This window comes from Cucumis sativus, chromosome 3 (genome assembly GCF_000004075.3).
Source record: "Cucumis sativus cultivar 9930 chromosome 3, Cucumber_9930_V3, whole genome shotgun sequence".
Taxonomy (NCBI): domain Eukaryota; kingdom Viridiplantae; phylum Streptophyta; class Magnoliopsida; order Cucurbitales; family Cucurbitaceae; genus Cucumis; species Cucumis sativus.
Genome location: NC_026657.2, coordinates 28,557,617 through 28,576,658, shown reverse-complemented (window position 1 = coordinate 28,576,658; position 19,042 = coordinate 28,557,617). Strand labels below are relative to the sequence as shown.

Sequence of the window (19,042 nt, the reverse complement as noted above, 5' to 3'; positions counted from 1 at the left end):
GTTAACAAAAAGATAATGCGTGAGTTAAATGTTAAGGTAGAAACAGAAGAGAAGATTGTTAATTTTAAATTAGGTGGCAACAAATGATATAAATATATATATAACTGTCCCCTAATGTCAATCCCGTACACTAAGTTCGTTCTTATAGTACCTTTAAAAAAAGTAGGACAATTTTCAATTTCAATTTCATCTATCCGCCGGACCCAATCCTTCACCTCCCGGCTAACAGTCCTTATCTTGGACGCTTCATTTCAGGCTCAGGCTAAGAATAAGCAGTTTGTACAATTACATAGTCGTAGACAGCCCCTACCCATGGCTGGCACTCTCCTCTGTAATGCCTCCTCGGCTTCTGCTTTTCTCGCCCGCACCTCATCCTCAAAGACTTCCCTTTCGCTTCCTTTGAAGCCCCTCGCTTTGCGCTCTTTCTCCCCAAGTTCGCGTACCGGATTTTTCAGTAAACCATTCCATTCCCCAATTCAACATTTCTCATTTCTGAATCTTCTTCCTACTATCTCATTCTCACGGCTCTACCATTCTAATTTTTGTTTCACTTTCAGGGATTTATGCGTTAACTAGCAACGACATCAAAGTTGGCACCAATATTGAAGTGGATGGAGCTCCTTGGCGTGTATTAGGTTCTTCTTCTTTCTCTACTCTAACTTTCCTTCTCCCCAATCATCATTTTATTGCTGCTTGATTGGAGAGACTCGTAGTCGTACTTGACCCCTCCCCTCCCCTCCTTTTTGGATAGAGTTCCTTCATGTTAAACCCGGCAAAGGAGCAGCTTTTGTGAGGACTAAAATTCGCAATTACGTGACCGGAAATACGGTTGAGAAGACTTTTCGAGCAGGAAGTTCGGTGAGTAGCAGAATATGATCTGCTCATTGACCTCTAATCTCTACTAAACGGTTAAAACTCATCCACTCATTTCCTGTTGAACTCTGATGCTAAAATTGAACTCTGATGCCTGATTCAGCTTTTATTTCATTCACATTTGAAAGTCATGAAAATTCTCTAGCTACTCATAAAGACTCGTTTCCGAGAAGATGGGATAAAGGAATTTTCCTCAGGTGTAAAATTGATGCACTTAGCCTGTTGCATAATGTAATTTGTGACTATGTAAAAATCAAAACTGTTCTACGTGCTAGATTTACTAGGTAAAAAGCTGGACGCTATAACCACAACAGAAAATGAATTATGACCCCAAATGTTCCTCTCATAATTCTTGAGTCCGTAAAAGTTGTGCTATAAGTGTGATATTCCTTCTCGTATTTTCTTCTACGTTCATTGTTATGTACTTATGCATTACGTCTTTCCAGCTTGAAGAGGCCAATGTATACAAGGAAGTCAAGCAGTTCACTTACAAAGACGGTTCCCAGTTTGTTTTCATGGACCTGGTATATAAAAGTATATATATGCTTATGATTTAGTTGTCTTTAACAGCTTTCTCAAATTTCTCTTTACACGATTTGATATGTGGGGCAGCTCTTCTCACAGTCACGTTCTACGGAATGCTACTTTGCAAATAAATTTTTGTTTGCTAGTCTCACCAGCATGAAATGAGTCTAAGTTGCTCGTTTTACAGAATACGTATGAAGAAATACGCTTGAATGCAGCAGACGTTGGTGATAGGACAAAGTGGCTAAAAGAAGGAATGGACTGTATCGTACTGTTTTGGAATGGGAAGGTAACTTTGATCGATTGGATAGCTTGAGTTTTGAGGCATGGGATGCCCAATTAGAGTTGTTCATGGTGTTTTTAAATAGTTCACATTACGGCCACATAAGATTTAGCAGCTTTTAATTTGATGAACGTGTCACATCTCATGCATTTGCTTTCAAGTTTCTACAAAGTGCCACTGTGTCAGTCTTCAGTTAACAAGAAGTGAAATATGATGATAAGAATTCTTTAATTTTTCTCATTTCTTTTGTCCGCTTCCCTCCCTTAGGTCATTGATTTTGAGGTTCCCATCACAATTCAGTTGACTGTGGTTGATGTTGATCCTGGACTGAAAGGTGACACGGCACAAGGTACTGCGATTTTACTTGTCTTGAAGGAATTTTTTTAGTGCTTTATTAACAATTTGCTGCTGCTAGATGAGGTTATTCGAATTCAAATGGGCTAAAATATGACAACATTTTTTAGCCGGTTGAGATTAGTGTCTAAACCAATCTCTTAATACCATCAGATTACTAACTTCTGACATTTGGGTGTTGACACTAAGTTAATGGTTATTACATATCGAAATAATTTTGGAGACCAGAGAAGTTATTGCTTTGGGTTGGTTTCAAACATTTTTAATGGAGTTTTATGTCCGGATCTGAGGGGATTTTGCTAATTGTGGAAGCACCAGGATGTTTCCTTTTAGCATTTCACACTTTGTGATTCTTCATGAAACAAGGATTAAAATGTCGTCTGTTTTACAATTTTTAGAAAAGCTAATGGGTACTTTTAAATTGTCGTTTATTATAGACAAGTTCACAAATATCACGAAGGTATAGTGATTGTGTGAAGCAATGATGGAGTTTTAGCACCTCATCAAGTAATAAAGCATCAATTTTGCCACTCGATGTTTAAGTCTAGATCATCTCTATAATTGTAACTGCATTGATATATATATATCTGTTATCTTATATATCTTGACGTTAACAATTTATATATGTGTATGTATGTATATTATTACTTGCAATTGCATTAATATAATAATTGATGGCCCGTTTGATAAACACATTTGTGAGTGCTAAGAAAACTCATAGGATATTAAATCTTAGCTAGTTACTTTTTCGGATGAAATAGACAACTTCCATTGAGAAAGAATGAAAAAATTGTTCATTTGTTATACCCGTTGACCCTTTTTCATCTCTAGGTCAACCATGATTGTTCATTTTCACACAATTTAATCATAATGGTTTTTATCTTTCCTAAATAAACATGTGAATTAACCAAATCATAAAACTTTTCTTTTTCTTTCGTAGTTTTCAAAACTTGACTTGGTTTTTTAATGTACTTGTTAAAAGGAGATTATATAAAAAAGAAAATCATAAATAGAAAATATTTAAAAACTGAAAATACAGAATCAAATTGTTATCTAGCAGACCCTAAATTATCATACTAGCGAATCATTTATTTTTGGAAACAAAAAATATCCGCTTGGCTCATTTCTAGCTCTATGACTTAAGGCCAAGCTTTCATTTTAGATTGATAGATTTTTCTTGGTTGATACATGACCTGCATTATGAGGTTTTTGTCACATTAATTTTTTGAATGTAGTATTAACCAAGAACTACAACATGTAATGTTTAGATAATGCATCAACCAAGAACTACAACATGTAACTGTTTGGATAATGCATCAACCACGAACTAAACATGTAGTTATTTGAGTATTGTACGATGTATCAATCAGGAACTATTTCTCATCGTAGGTTTAATATGGGGTGAAATTAAGAAGTCTAGGTTTATATAATTTATGCTGTGTCCTGTGTGGGAAAGCAACTGTAACCGGCTGAATCTGTATACTTTACTTTTAGCTTGTGCGTTTATAATTTTATAGACGTAGGTTTCGTAACTTGAATTTATGTAATTTGGTTTATGTAGCCCCCTGTAATTAGTAAATCCGTGATTCAGAATAAAGAAAGCTACATACCAAATTTGTACGATGTCCTAATCTTAAGCTTCATAAATCTAATTCATTAAGAACATTGGTTATCTTGATCCACAATCATATGATTTGTGGATGGGTTGCTATTGACATTAATTTCCTGGTCTTGGACATACAAATTGATATTTTTGATCCATCTGCCATTCTGTTCTCTCCTCCCACCCTCCAGCCAGTATATATATATATATATATTTATTGACAGCCTTTTTCTAATTGAAGATGATATTTCACTGGCAGGTGGTTCGAAGCCCGCTACACTTGAAACTGGTGCCGTTGTTAGTGTCCCTCTGTTTATAAATGTAGGCGATAGTATTGTGATAGATACAAGGACTGGACAATACACGAGCCGAGCATGAATTTGACACACCTAATAGTTAAAACTCATTGGTGAGAATGCCTAGTCAGTACCCTTCGAAAGAGCAATTATTTTGTTGATTTTTTTGGCCTCTTTGTAGATTGAGCTCGTGAAAGATCGGCAATGGAGCTGCAAAGATTTTGTCTCCCAGTTATTAAGATTTGGATTATTTTGTTATTGGTGAAGTAAAGAATACCAAATTATTGTGAAGCAGTCAAGTTGTATCTGAAAGTATGCGAGAAGTAATTCAATCATCGGCAGAAAATTGATAATTGCGTTTGCATAAAATTTAATTTTGCTATTTAATCGGCCGGGCAATTGATATATGTTTGCTTATCTCGGGGACTTGGTGGGGTTAACACCTTGTTTCAAAGCCAAAGCTCATACATTACAAGCACTGAAATATATTCCCTGTGTATTAAGCTCATTACAAGCACTGAAAGAAATTGCTGTGAAAGGGATTCCAAGCCCCAAAACACAGAATGTTTCGTTGACGCTTCCCCTGTGACAGTGTTTGAACAATAACGTCACTGATAATCGGTGTTGGAGCGTAGCCTTTTTCAATCATATGATGCAAATTTGCGAGTGCCTCTGAAATCATGTTTGCTGAACATAGTGCTTGGATCAGCAGGCCTTCATTTTCTTAAACAGTTGATGGGCATCTTCCAATACATCCTTTTCTTTCAAGGATGTCCTGCATAACGCTCTGATGAAGGTGAATCCATTGAAGAGGGTGTTGAAAGTGACAACACTTGGTTTTAAACCATTTTCCTCCGCTTCATTGAGCAATTCCATTGCCTCGTCTGATCTGCCGACCCTACACAAGCCATCCATAAGAACAATATACGTGTAAATGTCAGGTATCAAGCTATTCTCCTTCCCACCAGCTCAACCATTTCTGAAGCTTTCTGCGTTTTACCCCTTTTGCAGAAAGCATTCACGAGTGCTGTGATGGTTGCATCGTTTGGGTTATGACCCCTTCCCAGCATTTGCTCCAAAACCCTGCCTGCATCATCCAATTCTCCTTTCATGCAATAGAATTTTATCTTGATTAAATATGTTCGCTAATATGGCCCAATATTTTCAAGCAGAGGGTTAAACCCATAATCGATAATATATATATATATATATATATATATATAGCATTTTACTGAAGCCTGTTCCTGCAAGGAAGCAGATTGAGAAGATTAAAAGAAATCAAAGACGCAGGGGTTTACTGAGAGTTTTCCATTTCCAAGACATGGGGTCTTTGAAATGTGGGAGTTCCTTGCCCTACTCTCTGTCCAAAATGGGTTTGAGTAAGTTGAGAATGTTGTTGAAGTTGATTAGTAGTTGTTATTGTTACCAAGTATGGTAGTTCAACTGAGCCTGAGCCAGTAAATAGTGCCCGCAGTTGAGACCTCACCATCCTCGGCTCAAGAAAACTCTGCTCCAATGTTGCTTGGTTTAGTCGCACTTTAAAGCTTACTCGCTCATATTGGTCCAACAAGTTGTGTTCATCTCCAAATTTCTTAATCACTGTCATTTCTTCTTCCAAGGCCTCGACTCAGAACCCATTAACTGCGCCTTTATTTGGACCTAACCAAACCAATACTATATGTTTTCGTTTTATTGCTTCCTTGAAAGCAACAAGCAACAAGCAACTAATCTCACTGGTAGGCTTGCAGTTGCGTTTGCTTCACCCTCGCTATATTCCCTTCACTAGCGTACGTCCTCAATCCTATGCCTATACCACACATGAGAACTTAACCACTACGAGATGAAAACTAAATCATCCAATCAACTGGAACGAATAAAGTGACTCAAATCTAAAGAATATTTGTTCTATTCTAAACCAAAGAGAGGACGTTGTGTCAATTGTATCAAGAATTTTCCAGCATTATTTTAACGGGAAAAACTCCAACTGTTAACCAAGGGTGAGTTATATACATTTGGCAAGGAGAAAAGGCAGACTTAAATTCAATTATCTATTTACATTGAAATTAAATAACTAACCTATATTTTAGATGTTAGTATTTAATAATCACAAACAAGAGGCAGGTTCAACTTTCGGGATTGAACTTCAGCTTTGATCTTTTCCGCAAATTTGTTCTCCCTCACTTTCCTGATCTTGAGCAGCAGAAGCAAAACACCCATCATCATTTACAGCTCCTTCCATCTCATTTGTACCTTGGGCTGGTGCATGTGATGCTGAACTTGCCTGTAGTTCTGGTAACAAACTTGTAAGACCATTCTGCTTCAAATATGTCTCCAATGGTAGGCTTGCGATTTGAACTAGACTCATCATGCTCACTCGGTTAGGCACCCCTTCTACTTCATTTTCTTGGTCAGGTTGGCAATTTAAATCTAATTGGTCCTTACAAGTTTCAACCAAATTACTTTGGCTTCTAGGTTCATTTGTCATCAATTGGGCTTCATTTGCAGAAGGATCGAGGTTCAGGGATGCATGCCGAGAGGTGTTGTCCAACTCAGATTCCTCTCTAGAGCTCCACTTAAGCTGATTCTTCTGAGCGATTTCAGCTTCACGCTCTGACTGCCGCTTCTTTTTGCGCATCATTAGAGTTTTAAATCTACGTTTAACTGTCATACAAACATTGCACATGCATGTAGGTTTGTGCTTTCCCTTGCCACTGGGAGGTTGGATGCACACAATGCACGAGCAACCAGGCCGATGCCTTGGATGTTTTGTTGTAGTTGCAACTGATGCAGTGCCTGGATCACTGCCATTATCTCCTAAAGTAGCAGCATTCGCCAGAGCATCCAGACCAGAGGATTCATGATCCTGGATTGGTCCACTGAAAGCCAAAGTTCTCTGCCTCTTGAATTCTGGAAATTAGACATTCAATACAAAGTGTGAGGAAAAACATAATGCACTGGGATAACGAAATGAACAATCTTTAGTAGGCACTAATATGAACGCTTGCGTTGTTCGTTGCTACCTAACAATAGGCTACTTATTGACCATGCAAATAATCATACCATCCCTCGCATTTCTAATATTCATGTCAATGACTGTAATGTTTGTCAACTCACAGTTACACAAAATTTAGCCTTGAGATCCCTCAAAGCCAATAAGAACAGACCTTGAGGTATGCAGAGCTGCATTCTCTCTGAGGTTTAAATTCACACCTAAACTCATGCAGTTAAAGTGACCACTATTAGCTCATAATCCCAGTGCTATAACTATAAGTTTTAATATATATACACACACACACATACACACAAAAAGAGAGAGAGAGAGATAAAACCACATGCAGTTCAGAAATACAAACCCCTATTGAAATCTGCAATGTATAATAATATAGTGTAGTCTCTTTTGTATGTATTGATCAAGCTCATCTGTCAAAGACAGAGTGGAGGAAAAACTAACAGTAACAAGTATTGGGGAAATATAATGGTCCACAACCATACCCTTATTCAATCTGAGAATATTTTCCAGTTCCCTTGTTGTCAGTTCTTCAAGTGTAGAACATGAACTCCTGATAACAAGATTTCAGAAGTGTAGAAAATGCATAAGCTGTCTTCACCAAGAAAATTTCCTTGGGTGGACGAGCAGAAAAGGAAAAAGAAAATAAATATTTACCTGCTTTGATCCCAAATGTTTTCCAAGCATGTCCACTTGGAGGGCAGAAGTACATCAATGGGCAACCTTCGCCATTTAGAGCAATCGTCACACTGTGCCCATTGCTCTTGTCCCCTGGATGGACACATCAATTGAAAGTTTATATTTTGGGTACTAAAATAAGAGGTTAATGAACAGGTGCAGTATGAAAATACAAACAATAATAAACAATTACCGAGTTGAATGGACCACAAAAATGCTCATCTTTCCAAAAACTGGAGGTTCCTGAATGAAAACACAGGGAATTCTTTGTGCTGTCAGATCAATAACATGCAACAATTACTTCAAGATGAGTATTTTTCCTACAACACATGGATTCACTTCAAGTTTATTCCACGAGTTAATCAATATAGAAAATCACAAATTAAGAAAACCAGACTTTTAGCCCCCCCCCCCCCCCCCCCCCCAAGATAAGATAGATAAATTATGAAAAAGTGGTACAAATTGAGACTTTAACAATACAATGAGATTGAGTAAAAACTTTTGTCCATGTTGAACACCGAGAGTAAATAATTCTCAACATAAGAATCAAAACCGATATATTACATACTTCATACTCTTCAAATTCATGATCCTCAACCATGAACTTGCTCGGTTTGACAGTGGGTGGTGGACAAAGCAAATCCTGCACCTCTTCCCATGTAAGTCTCAATTCCAGAGCTTCCTGACAATCAATGTGCAGCCTTTTACTTTTAGACCCAATATTTCGAGTTCTTTTCCTCTCTGGTACCATCATTGAAGATAGGAGCAAGCACTCTCTTGATTGATCATCTTGCTTCTCAGCTTTTTGCCAGTTCGTATCATTACCAGGTTGATTGAAGTACCCAGGCAATAAATTGAGCTGGGGATCCATGTTGCCCTTCAAGGACTGGAGAAGGCTGGAATGGCCACTCAAAAGAGGAAGATTCTCAAAAACACTTGAAAAGAATTCACTCGAGTGACCGCTAGTAGAAAGAGCAGATGGATGAGAATCCTGTTCAACCAAATAATTCTATTTCAACTTAAAACCTTTTAGTGTACAATGTTTAACTACTTGCAGCAGCAGCCAGCTACCTGCATTATAGAAGAGCTTGATGCTTTGCGAAAGCCCATAATAAGTTTGCCCTCCGGATCCATGCGGCTAAAAGTCACTGTGCCAAAAGTGAAAAAGAAACCATCCTATATATTAGGAAATTCCAAGATGGGTACTTCAAGAAACAAAAAAGTAACCTTGACAAGCAAAATCTGCAAAATTTGACGTAGGGCAAAAACTAATTCATAAATCAGTGGGCACAAACCACATCATATTTCCCGGCTTTATTAATAGAAGGGTAATCAATTCAAACAAAAAATCAATGACCATTGTTGATAATGTAAAACTTTTGCTTTCAAATAATCCAATCGTCAAGAGATACCAATATCTCATTTTGCTTCATCTTATTTGGGGGGGGGGGGGAATTTACCAGTGTCTCCAGCTTGCAACTGCATGGACTGAATGCAGGGAGTTACTCCTTCCAAAACATACATTCTACTATTATTATTAGGCCAAAACCTGAACTGAAACACCCACTCTTTTCCTTTGACATCTTGGATTCTAATAGGAAGGCCCTCTGGCTGAGAGATCGGAGGGAAATACGCCTGCAAAGTTGTCCAGAGATCACCTAACAGATTACAGTATCCACTACAGTAAACATAAAACATCATTACAAAACTAGTTCAGACATGTTGAATCGTACTTCAGCACAGGCTTTTGGGACAACCAATCGACCTATCCGACCGGCATCACTGGCACTGAGCATCTTCTCAAACAAGGGCACAACAGTGGAATTTGAACTTAAGATCACGCAGTTAAGAAATAAAATTTTACATTTTGTAAGCAAGTAAAATGATAAAACAATCAAGACATGCAAATATGCCGCCAGCAAGTAATAGACCAATTAAAATAAAAGGGAAGGATACGCTCCAGAAATCTGCTGCAGTTCTTGGTCAGTAATCTTGGGCCAATACCGAGGAAGTAACTGATTTCGCCCCCTCCCTTCTGCAGGTGGTCTCGCAACGCGTACTTGTGAAACCATGCTAGTATTTGACTCCAAGCCTACATTAAATACTGAACGTGCAGGCTTTGGAATAAGATGACGAGACCTAGAGCCTAGAAGCAACGGAGAGGATGGCTTGCTAGCCTCTTTTTCATCAATAGAAACGCCAGGAAGGGGATTTGAGTTACCACAGCCCAAAGCAAGTGAATCATAAGCAAGCTTTGTTCCACTGTCTCCTTTGCAGATTTCCTGTTTGGCAAATTCATTCAAACCATTTGTCACCTGAGTGGATTCCGAGGAACAGACATATCCAACATCTCTCACTGAAGGACAATTTTCTTCGTGTTTCATTTGAACCAAGGATACATTTTTGTTATTACTTGGAGATAGGTGTGATTGTCTAAGCTCATTTCCCTCTGCCTTGTTTCCCGATTGGATGAGTGTTATTCTATCATTGTTACCATCTTCCACTAAAAATGATTGTAAATCACCAGAATTTTGAACTTGTGATGTGCCAAGCCCATTCAACTTTTCGCTGGTACTAGTCTGTAACAATATATATAATAAGCATAACTATACATCAGATAAAAAGGAATAGGTGCATACATTACATAATCTAACACTCATATAGTGGCCATCGGTTCATTTAAATAAAACAAAAGGATTCCTTTTCTTCTATAAATATCAATTGTTTAATCATGGAAAATGAAACAGAAAAAAAAGTATCACTGAACCAAGTGGTAACACCATCAACTTAAATACATGAGATGCTTAAAAATAACATGCAAAATATTGCTCTAAGAGAAGGATCCTGATTAGCAAGAAAAAATATAATTAAAATCTATGTTTGAAGTTAAAATAAAAAATGAAACCTAAGAAATAAAAAACAAAAAAAAAGTTGTGGATTATTAAAATATTGTGCTATAGACAATTAGTAGCAAGCTGCAACATTAATGAGTGAGTTATACTGGTGTATGTTCTTACAGTATGAAGTCCTAAACTTTTTGCGCAGCTTATGCAATTCACCCCCCCACTATCATGAAGCTCCATCAGAAACTTGGAAGCAATGCATCCACAATGGAGATGCTGCAATCAAATTCATTTGATAAAAATCTAGCATGCAAGAAAGAAAAGGCACTGAAAAGGAAAGGAACTGATTATGCCAAATCAGATTACCTTGCCACATGAGGTGCACTCCCTCCAACCAGAGTCTTTTAAGTGGAATATATCGCAGAAAATTGACTGGTCGTAAGCAGACCTATTGGCAGTTCATGACATTTTTGGCATCTCAAGTTCAATTAAAAATAGTAACTTTTGTCTTGATGCATAAGATGATAGAATTTATTTAGTCAAATTTCTTAATTTCAGGAGCATAGGGCAGTGCAAAAAGAAAATGCAGCTGATGCAGGAAAAAACGGAAAAAAAAAAATATAGAGAGAAACTATCTCTCAATATACATGGTTATATTGTATCAATGATTAAAGTGCACAAGGCAGGCTGTGAAATTCAGTATCCTTATTTTGTGGTACGTGCTATAAAACAGTTGATAAAAGTGAACAATAAATCTCAAGAATGGAACAAATATGTGTAAAGATACTACAGATGTATCTTTATATATATATAATCTCTTCAACAGGTTACAATATAACAGTAGTATTCCCACAAAAATTCGAGAACACAAATGCTCAAACAACCAGAAAACAACAAGGAACTCAATAAACCCAGAATGAAATGCAACAACGAACAATTCAAGCAAAACACTAAGACCGAACAATAGAACCTGGATCTTCCTGCACAAGGAGAATGCAGCCTCTGCTTCTTCCAGAAATTATCTTCGATGCCCCCTTCATTCTTCTGCCTTTTTATTATAACTAACTACTGGTCCCCACCGAATGGTCCCCCTCTTCCATCCTCCCTTTCCCGCACTCCCACGATCCTTCCTCATTTCTCTCTCCCTCCTTCCCACGTGTGGTTCTATTTTTATCTCTATTCTTTCTACTACAGGTGAAGAGTATAGGAGATCTGGCATTAGTCTCCTCTTCTAAAGCCACCTTGTCCTCAAGGTGGAAATTAGGGAACTGCTGCTTGAAGTCTTTACAGTCCTCTCATGTGGCTTCATGAGGTGGTAAACCCTTCCAACTGATCAATACTTCCCACTCTTTTGTAGCAGGATTTTTCCGGTACCCAAAGATCTCCTCTGGTTGAGTCAGCTATTCATAATTCTCATTCACATAGGGAACCAACTACTGTACCTGATCATGATTTCCGAGGGCCTTCTTTAATTGAGATACATGAAATACAGGGAAAATAGAAGCTGAACTTGGCAACACCAATCGGTATGCTACATTTCCAATATTTTCCAGAACTTTATAAGGGCCAAAATATTTTGGAGAAAGCTTCTCATTCCTTTTCCTTCTTAATGACATCTGTTTATATGACCTTATCTTCAAAAAAACTAGATCACCGGCTTGGAAGTCCACGTCCATGCGTTCGAGATCAGCATATTTTTTCATCCTCTCTTGAGCTAGCCGCGGGTGTTCTTTCAATGCACACAAGGTCACATCCCTGTCCTTCAATTGTTGCTCTAGTGACAAATTGGGAGTCTCCATATCACCATACTGGATCAAGGGTAGTGGCAGTCACCTGTACACAGCTTGAAACAGAGTAATGCCAATTGAACTACAGTATGTGGTGTTATACCAATATTCTGCCCAATGCAACCAATTACTCCAGTCTTTCGGCTTCTCTCTATAAAAACATCTCAAATAAACTTCCAAGCTCTTGTTGACCACTTCGGTTTAGCCATCGGATTGCAGGTGGTACGCCGAACTTCTGTGCAATTTGGTTCCCGCTAACCTGAACATTTCTTTCCAGAAATGACTGATAAAGATTTTATCTCTTCCGATACAATTGACTGCGAATACCTGTGCAATCTCACCACTTCTTTGACAAAAACTTCTACTACAGAGTTGGCCGTGTAAGGATGCTTTATGGCTATGAAATGTGCGTACTTACTCAAACGATCTACAATCACAAAAGTCACTTCCTTGCCAACTGATTTCGGGAGCCCTTCTATAAAACCCATGGAAATATCCGACTACGCTGTGTTAGGAATCTCTAATGACAGCAGCAATCCCGTGGGTGATAGTGCTAGTGTGTTATTCCCTTGGCATACAATGACATTCTTCACAATATTTCTTTATGTCTTTTTTCATTCCTTCCCCATAAATCTCTCTGGTCATCTGCTTGTAGGTTCTTAGGAACCCCGAATGCCCTCCAAAGACGGAATCACAATAGGTATGCATGACAGTGGGCAGTAAAACAGAGGTTTTTGAGAGCACCAATCTTCCCTTGTACTTCAATACTTCATGCTGTACTGAAAAGTTTGGGACTTCAACTTTTTGCTCTTCTATTTTCTTCTTGATTTCCTGTAGGTATTGATCCTTTTCTACCTCCTCTTGAATCACCACTAAATTGAGTAATGTCGGGGCTGATAGTTGATTTAAGTGTACTGTAAGGGGCATTCTAGATAGGGCTTGGCTTATTCTCCCATCCCGGATTGTAGACGACCTCAAATGAATATCCAAAGAGCTTGGCTATCCATTTCTGGTATTGGGGTTGAATCACCCTTTGTTCCAGCAGAAATTTGAGCAACTTCTGATCAGTTTTTACTGTATATATCTTCCTAAGCAGGTACGGTTTCCACCTTTGCACCGCGAACACTACTGCTATCAATTCTCTTTTATAGACCGAGCGAGCTCTATCCCTCATATCGGTCTCTTGGCTTGTACTAAAACTGCTCCCACACCGTAACCAGAGGCATCTGTTTCTATCTCGAAGGGCAAACTAAAGTCCGGCATGGCCAACACTAGTAGAGTCATCATTGCCATCTTCAACTTCTCAAGGCAGCACTTGCTACTTCTTTCCAGCAGTAAGCTCTTGTCTTCAAAAGTTGTGTCAAGGGGCTTGAGATACTACCATAATTCTGCACAAATTTTCTATAGTATCCGGTGAGTCCCAAAAAACCTCGGACCTCTCGAACGCTAGTGGGGATTGGCCATTCCCTAATTGATCTTATTTTCTCCGAATCTACTTCAATGCCCTTCTCAGATATGAAATGTCCCAAATAGCCTATTCTACTCTTGGCAAAGCTACATTTGGCTAAATTCACATATAACTCATTCTCCTGTAGGATCTCCAACACTACTTCGAGATGATGTACATGTTCTTCCACTCCCCTACTATACACCAAGATGTCGTCAAAAAACACTAACAAGAATCTCCCCATATAAGGCTTAAAGATGTGGTTCTTTAGCGCTTGGAACGTAGAAGGGGCATTGGTTAGCCCAAACGGCATGACCAGGAACTCATAGTGTCCCTCATGTGTTCGAAAGGCCGTCTTCTCCACATCTCCTGGATGCATCCTGATCTGATGCTAACCAGCCTTTCAATCAATCTTTGAAAACATATTAGCTACATTCAATTCATCGATAAGTCATCTATGACCGAAATTGGGAACTTATCTGGGATAGTGACATTGTTCAACGCTCAATAATCTACAAAAATTCGCCATCTGTCGTCTTTCTTTTTCACGAGAAGTACTGGGCTAGAATACGGAATGGTACTTGGCCTTATGATGTCTGTTTTTAGCATTTAATCAACTAGTTTTTCTATTTCTTCCTTTTGGTGGTGAGCGTAACGATAAGGTCTGGCATTAACGAGATCCACTCCCTTTTTAAGGTATATATGGTGTTCAATGTCCCTTTTTGAAGGTAGTTCTTCCGGTCAATCAGAACATCACTAAATTTGTTCAACAGAGGGGAGATCATGTCGTCAACAATGGCTAGCACGTCTTCATCATCTAAATCTTCCATGGCTACCCTTCCTTCTGTCGCCCGACATTCCACTAAATATCCATGATCACCAACTCCCCATGTCTTCATCATAGACTTTAAGCTCACTCTAGTTTCAGTGAGCTAGGATCCCCCTTTATCACTATCTTCCTCCCACCATGTTGGAATGCCATCACTAAATTTTTCCAGTCACTCCCAATGAGTGCAACCACTGCATACCCAATAGTACATCAACTCCCCTATTTCCAAGGGTAAAAAGCTATCTACAACATTCCATTCTCCTACCCTTACTTCCACATTGTCGCATATTCCCTTTCCTTTGACCGCAGCCCCTGATCCCAAAATCACCCCATAGTTGGATGTTTCTGTCACTAGTAGGCTAAGGGTTGTTACCAAATTCTCTTCAATAAAATTGTGGGTAGCTCCACAGTCAATGAGTACTACCACTTCGGTCTCTTTGATCTTCCATTTTACTTTCATTGTTCCTAGATTGGATAGCCCCACAATTGAATTAATGGACAGCTCTATATTCAGATTCTCCACTTTTCCTATTTCGATGGTCTGGGCCTCTGTTTCCGCGTCAAAGAATTCCTCAATAATTTCCAGTTCTTCTCCATTTTCCCTCACCACTAGCATCCGCAATTCCTTTTGTTCCTTCACCTTACATATGTGTCCCGCGTGATACTTCTCCTCACATCGAAAACACAATCTCTTTTCCCTCCATGCTTGAAATCCGACGTCGAACAGACGTTTGGTCGGACCTTCCTTCCTCTTTTCCTCTGTTGTCACCCCTTTTAACGTAATCATTCTCATCGGCCAGCTTCCTTCCGTTTGTTTCTGATTGTTTGTTACAATCAAGGTTGGCTTCACATAATTTTGTTTGAATTGTTGATTCCCTCCGAACAAACTTAGCCCACATTCCCCCTCCAAACAAACTACTTAGCTCACATTCCCGTCGAACCATCTCTCTATTTTCAATCTTCAGGGCTAATTTCATCATCTGGGCCACACCTTTGGGCTCCAGTATATCAACTTCAGATTTCAGACATGGGCTTAGTCCATTCACAAAAGTCTCTTCTAACACTATCGCCTGGAGGAAGGCTACTGGCGCTAAATATTTATCAAAGCAGTTTCTATACTCCTCCACCGTCGTCTCTGATTTAATCGTTAAAAATTGGCCTACAAGCGTTCCATCACGAATTTTTCGGAATCAGACTAACAGTCTTTGTTTCAAATCCTCCCAATTCTTGAACCGTTCCAACTCGTCATTCGATCTGTACCAATCCAGGGCTAGCTCATCAAAATTGATTACCGCTACCGTTGACTTCTCTGAGTCAGTCAACTCGTGTATCTTGAAATAACGATTTATGCGAAATAACCAGGAATCAAGGTCCGTTCCATTGAAGACCGGCATTTCCATCTTCTTCAACTTGCTCCAACCTGCTGTTTTTTCCTCATCGTTCCTTCCATCTTTCTTCAATCCTTCAGATATTTCTGAAACATTCGTTTCGGTCCCTTTGGTGTGACTAACTGCACTTTCCGTTTTCTTTCCCGTCGAGATATCGTCTCGAACTATGCCTTCAATGTATTTCATGATCATCTGTTGTTTATCAATCTGATTATTGATCTCCTGGATACTTTTCAAAATCAACGACAGATTCTCTTCTATCACTAGTGGTCGCCAAAGTTCTTGCTCCACTGTCTCTATTCTTTCTTCCACCTTCTTGGCCATGGTAGTTCTTCTGGCCAGGCTTTAGGCTCTAATACCAATTTATAAAGATACTACAGATGTATCTTTATATATATATATAATCTCTTCAACAGGTTACAATATAACAATAGTATTCCCACATAAATTCGAGAACAAAATGCTCAAACAACCAGAAAACAACAAAGAACTCAATAAACCCATAATGAAATGCAACAAAGAAAAATTCAAACAAAACACTAAGATCGAACAATAGAACCTGGACTCTTTTGCCTTTCTTCCTGCACAAGGAGGAATGCAGCTTCTGCTTCTTCCAGAAATTATCTTCGATGCCCCCCCTCCTCCCCCCCCCCCCCCCATTCTTCTGCCTTTTATTATAACTAACTACTGGTCCCCACCAAATGGTCCCCCTCTTCCATCCTCCCTTTCCCGCACTCCCACGATCCTTCCTCATCTCTCTCCCTCCTTCCCACGTGTGATTCTATTTTTATCTCTATTCTTTCTACTATAGGTGAAGAGTATAGGAGGTCTAGCAATATGGCAAAAAATCCTGACTACAACAACAAAGCTATAAACCTATTGGCTAGCCACAAGCCAAATAAACTTTGAAAAACTTGCATAAAATGAGAAGGGGAGTGAGCAAATGTGTAGTCAAAATAAAGACCAAAAAAGGGCTTAAACCTCAAAAGAACTTGCAATGTGTTCTATGAAATTTAAATACATAATACATCAGAAAAGTTACCCGCACTTATCGCAAAGAGTAGCAAAATCTCCCGATCGTAGAGCCCAACCTTTCCTCCACTCGGTTGAAGAGGATGCTCTGCACGACACATTCATGCAAGTCCTCAAAGCCATTCCTCAATCTCAATTCTGCAAATTCCATAGAACCAAAATCCAAGATGCACAAACAAAATCCCTAATTATATTAAATAAACAAAATTTGTAAAGCAAATAGGACATGATACATGAGCAAAGACGATAACCATTTCTCTTTCACGAACGACAACTAATATTTGCTAAAATCATCCACACGCCCTATCCTAAACTACATTAACTGTCGTATCAACAATAAAATCATAAGTAGTGAAGGAAACCAATGTCGACATACAAAAACTAAAGCATTTTTTGAAACAAAGGTGGCTAGCAAAATTCACAAGAAGTTTATATACACTCCAGAATATTATATTTGAAACTCCATTGCTACCCCCAACTGTGTCTTGCCGCACATGAATCAGCCATCATTCAGAAATCCAAAATCATAATATGGCCAAAAGGTACGGATGGAAAAGCATATATGTCTCAGTTTAGAAACCAATGTAAAACTCAGATTAGTAAAATGTCAATGAAAAATTGTTAGCTACTCTAGTTACAAAGATGTATCAACTAGTAAAACGCACACTAAACAACTTACAAATGGAGATCGTGGAAGATACCAACTCAAGTAGGCTCGTTGAAAACTCATATGTAAACAGCCAAGCATAGTAAATAAAGAACCATAATATCCATATTCCATACAAAGGTTCATTTTGATAGTTCGAAGAATTCAAAGAAGTCAATATGTAAACAATACAACAAAACAACTCTCGACGAGTGAGAGACCACTTACAAAAGTTTTAAAGCGCTCTTAAACTATCGGATAGACTCCTGAAACAACAAAAACAAGGTCTCGAGCTTAGAACTGGTTTTGAAATCCTTAATCGAAACCGAAAGGCAAGAGGGTTACCAACTATTCTTACCAGAAGTCGACCTTAAACCTTAATTCAATCAACCTGAAACTAATCTGAACCTAAGAACAGAAGAAGTTGGAGGTTAGAAAATGCGTTAACGCTGTAATCTAATTCGAAAGAGTTCAAGTGAATAGTTTAGTTACTGCCAAAATCTTATTAAAAATGACTTATGTCCTTGCTGGAATGTGATCAAAATAATTCGAACTCACAGATCTAAAGACTAGGGTCTAGGGGATCCAAATTAGTTCAGGCTGAGGGTAGTCGAGAAATGCGGCGGGCGTCGTTGCTGGCTGGAGCCACCTCAGATCTGAGGTCGTCGTGCTGGTGGTTCTCGTAACGCGGGAGGTCTGAGATTGCTGTGGATCACCAGTACCGTCGCAGAAATGGTTCGTTTGGCAGCCGCAGAGACTTCGTGGTGAAGGAGCGGCGTCTGACGGGGGTGGGTTGGGTGCAGTAGTTGGTGGTGGGGAGCGTGGGAGGGTCTACAGAAGAAAAGAAAAGGCCTAATAGTTAAAATATTTAACAAATAGAATAATTCCTTAGTGCTTCGCATGACATCAGAAGTAGAAGGAAAAGATGTATGGTGCACGTTTGCTCAATTATATACTTTTTATCTTTAATTTTAAGTCATTTTGGACTCCAAATAACTTTTAAAATCGGAGTTTACACTGGAATTAATATATTTATAAAAAAAAACTTTTTTTTTTCTAATCCATCTAACCCCAACTCTTAATTATTTGCAACATAATATCGAATTTTACAATAATTTTTTGGGGTATCCACTTGTACTTTCTTATCTAAAAAAGTGAAATAAATGTGGATTATGCATGGCTACAACTAAATGATCACTAAACAATACTTGACTACGTACGAACATTTTAGTTGTGTTTATACTTACAATAACATGCAAATGACTACTTCTTCAAAATGCTTGGACACATCATCAATCATCTTCTTTTCTGCATGCCTGCTTCTCATCAAATCTACCTCAGCACCCCATAAACTAATATCACGAATTTTGGAGCTCTTGAAAATCTCCACTCTTTCAACACTTTCTTCCCAAACCTGGTGTCTAATGTTGATTGTGTTTCGAAGCTAGAGG

At 38.6% G+C, this 19,042-nt stretch overlaps 2 protein-coding genes across 4 annotated transcripts; one reads left to right on the top strand and one right to left on the bottom strand.

Annotated features, from left to right (window-relative positions):
* Positions 1–152: 152 nt before the first annotated feature.
* LOC101222385 (elongation factor P) lies at positions 153–4,321 on the top strand. Its single transcript, XM_004137627.3, has 7 exons — positions 153–454; positions 558–635; positions 752–858; positions 1,320–1,397; positions 1,586–1,687; positions 1,949–2,030; positions 3,898–4,321. Exons 1-7 carry the CDS (start codon positions 313–315, stop codon positions 4,014–4,016), a joined length of 708 nt encoding a protein of 235 aa, XP_004137675.1. The 5' UTR covers positions 153–312; the 3' UTR covers positions 4,017–4,321.
* A 1,496-nt stretch (positions 4,322–5,817) lies between these two features.
* LOC101213503 (B3 domain-containing transcription repressor VAL2) lies at positions 5,818–18,454 on the bottom strand. 3 transcript variants are annotated; one of them, XM_031882136.1, is made up of 15 exons: positions 18,150–18,453; positions 17,950–17,999; positions 17,820–17,857; positions 16,956–17,083; positions 10,829–10,910; positions 10,637–10,738; positions 9,576–10,198; positions 9,353–9,449; positions 9,080–9,254; positions 8,691–8,767; positions 8,188–8,628; positions 7,813–7,862; positions 7,599–7,712; positions 7,427–7,494; positions 5,818–6,841 (listed from the first exon to the last, which is right to left on the bottom strand). In XM_031882136.1, the coding sequence occupies exons 4-15, from the start codon at positions 17,066–17,068 to the stop codon at positions 6,078–6,080; spliced, it is 2,706 nt and encodes a 901-aa protein (XP_031737996.1). In that variant the 5' UTR covers positions 17,069–17,083; positions 17,820–17,857; positions 17,950–17,999; positions 18,150–18,453; the 3' UTR covers positions 5,818–6,077. The 3 variants fall into 3 exon arrangements, with proteins under 3 accessions (XP_031737996.1, XP_011651831.1, XP_031737997.1); XM_011653529.2 differs by having other exon boundaries at positions 8,188–8,610; positions 18,150–18,452; XM_031882137.1 differs by lacking the exons at positions 17,820–17,857; positions 17,950–17,999 and having other exon boundaries at positions 18,150–18,454.
* Positions 18,455–19,042: the final 588 nt, after the last annotated feature.

Coding starts and splice junctions, on each gene's coding strand:
- LOC101222385 (XM_004137627.3), top strand. CDS start 313: ATGGCTGGCACTCTCCTCTGTAATGCCTCCTCGGCTTCTGCTTTTCTC. Junction 455..557: donor TTCGCGTACCGGATTTTTCA/GTAAACCATTCC, acceptor TTTCACTTTCAG/GGATTTATGCGTTAACTAGC. Junction 2,031..3,897: donor GAAAGGTGACACGGCACAAG/GTACTGCGATTT, acceptor TTTCACTGGCAG/GTGGTTCGAAGCCCGCTACA.
- LOC101213503 (XM_031882137.1), bottom strand. CDS start 17,068: ATGGCTTTGAGGACTTGCATGAATGTGTCGTGCAGAGCATCCTCTTCA. Junction 9,450..9,575: donor CTGCAGCAGATTTCTGGAGC/GTATCCTTCCCT, acceptor CGTGATCTTAAG/TTCAAATTCCACTGTTGTGC. Junction 8,629..8,690: donor CAAGCTCTTCTATAATGCAG/GTAGCTGGCTGC, acceptor AAGTTGAAATAG/AATTATTTGGTTGAACAGGA.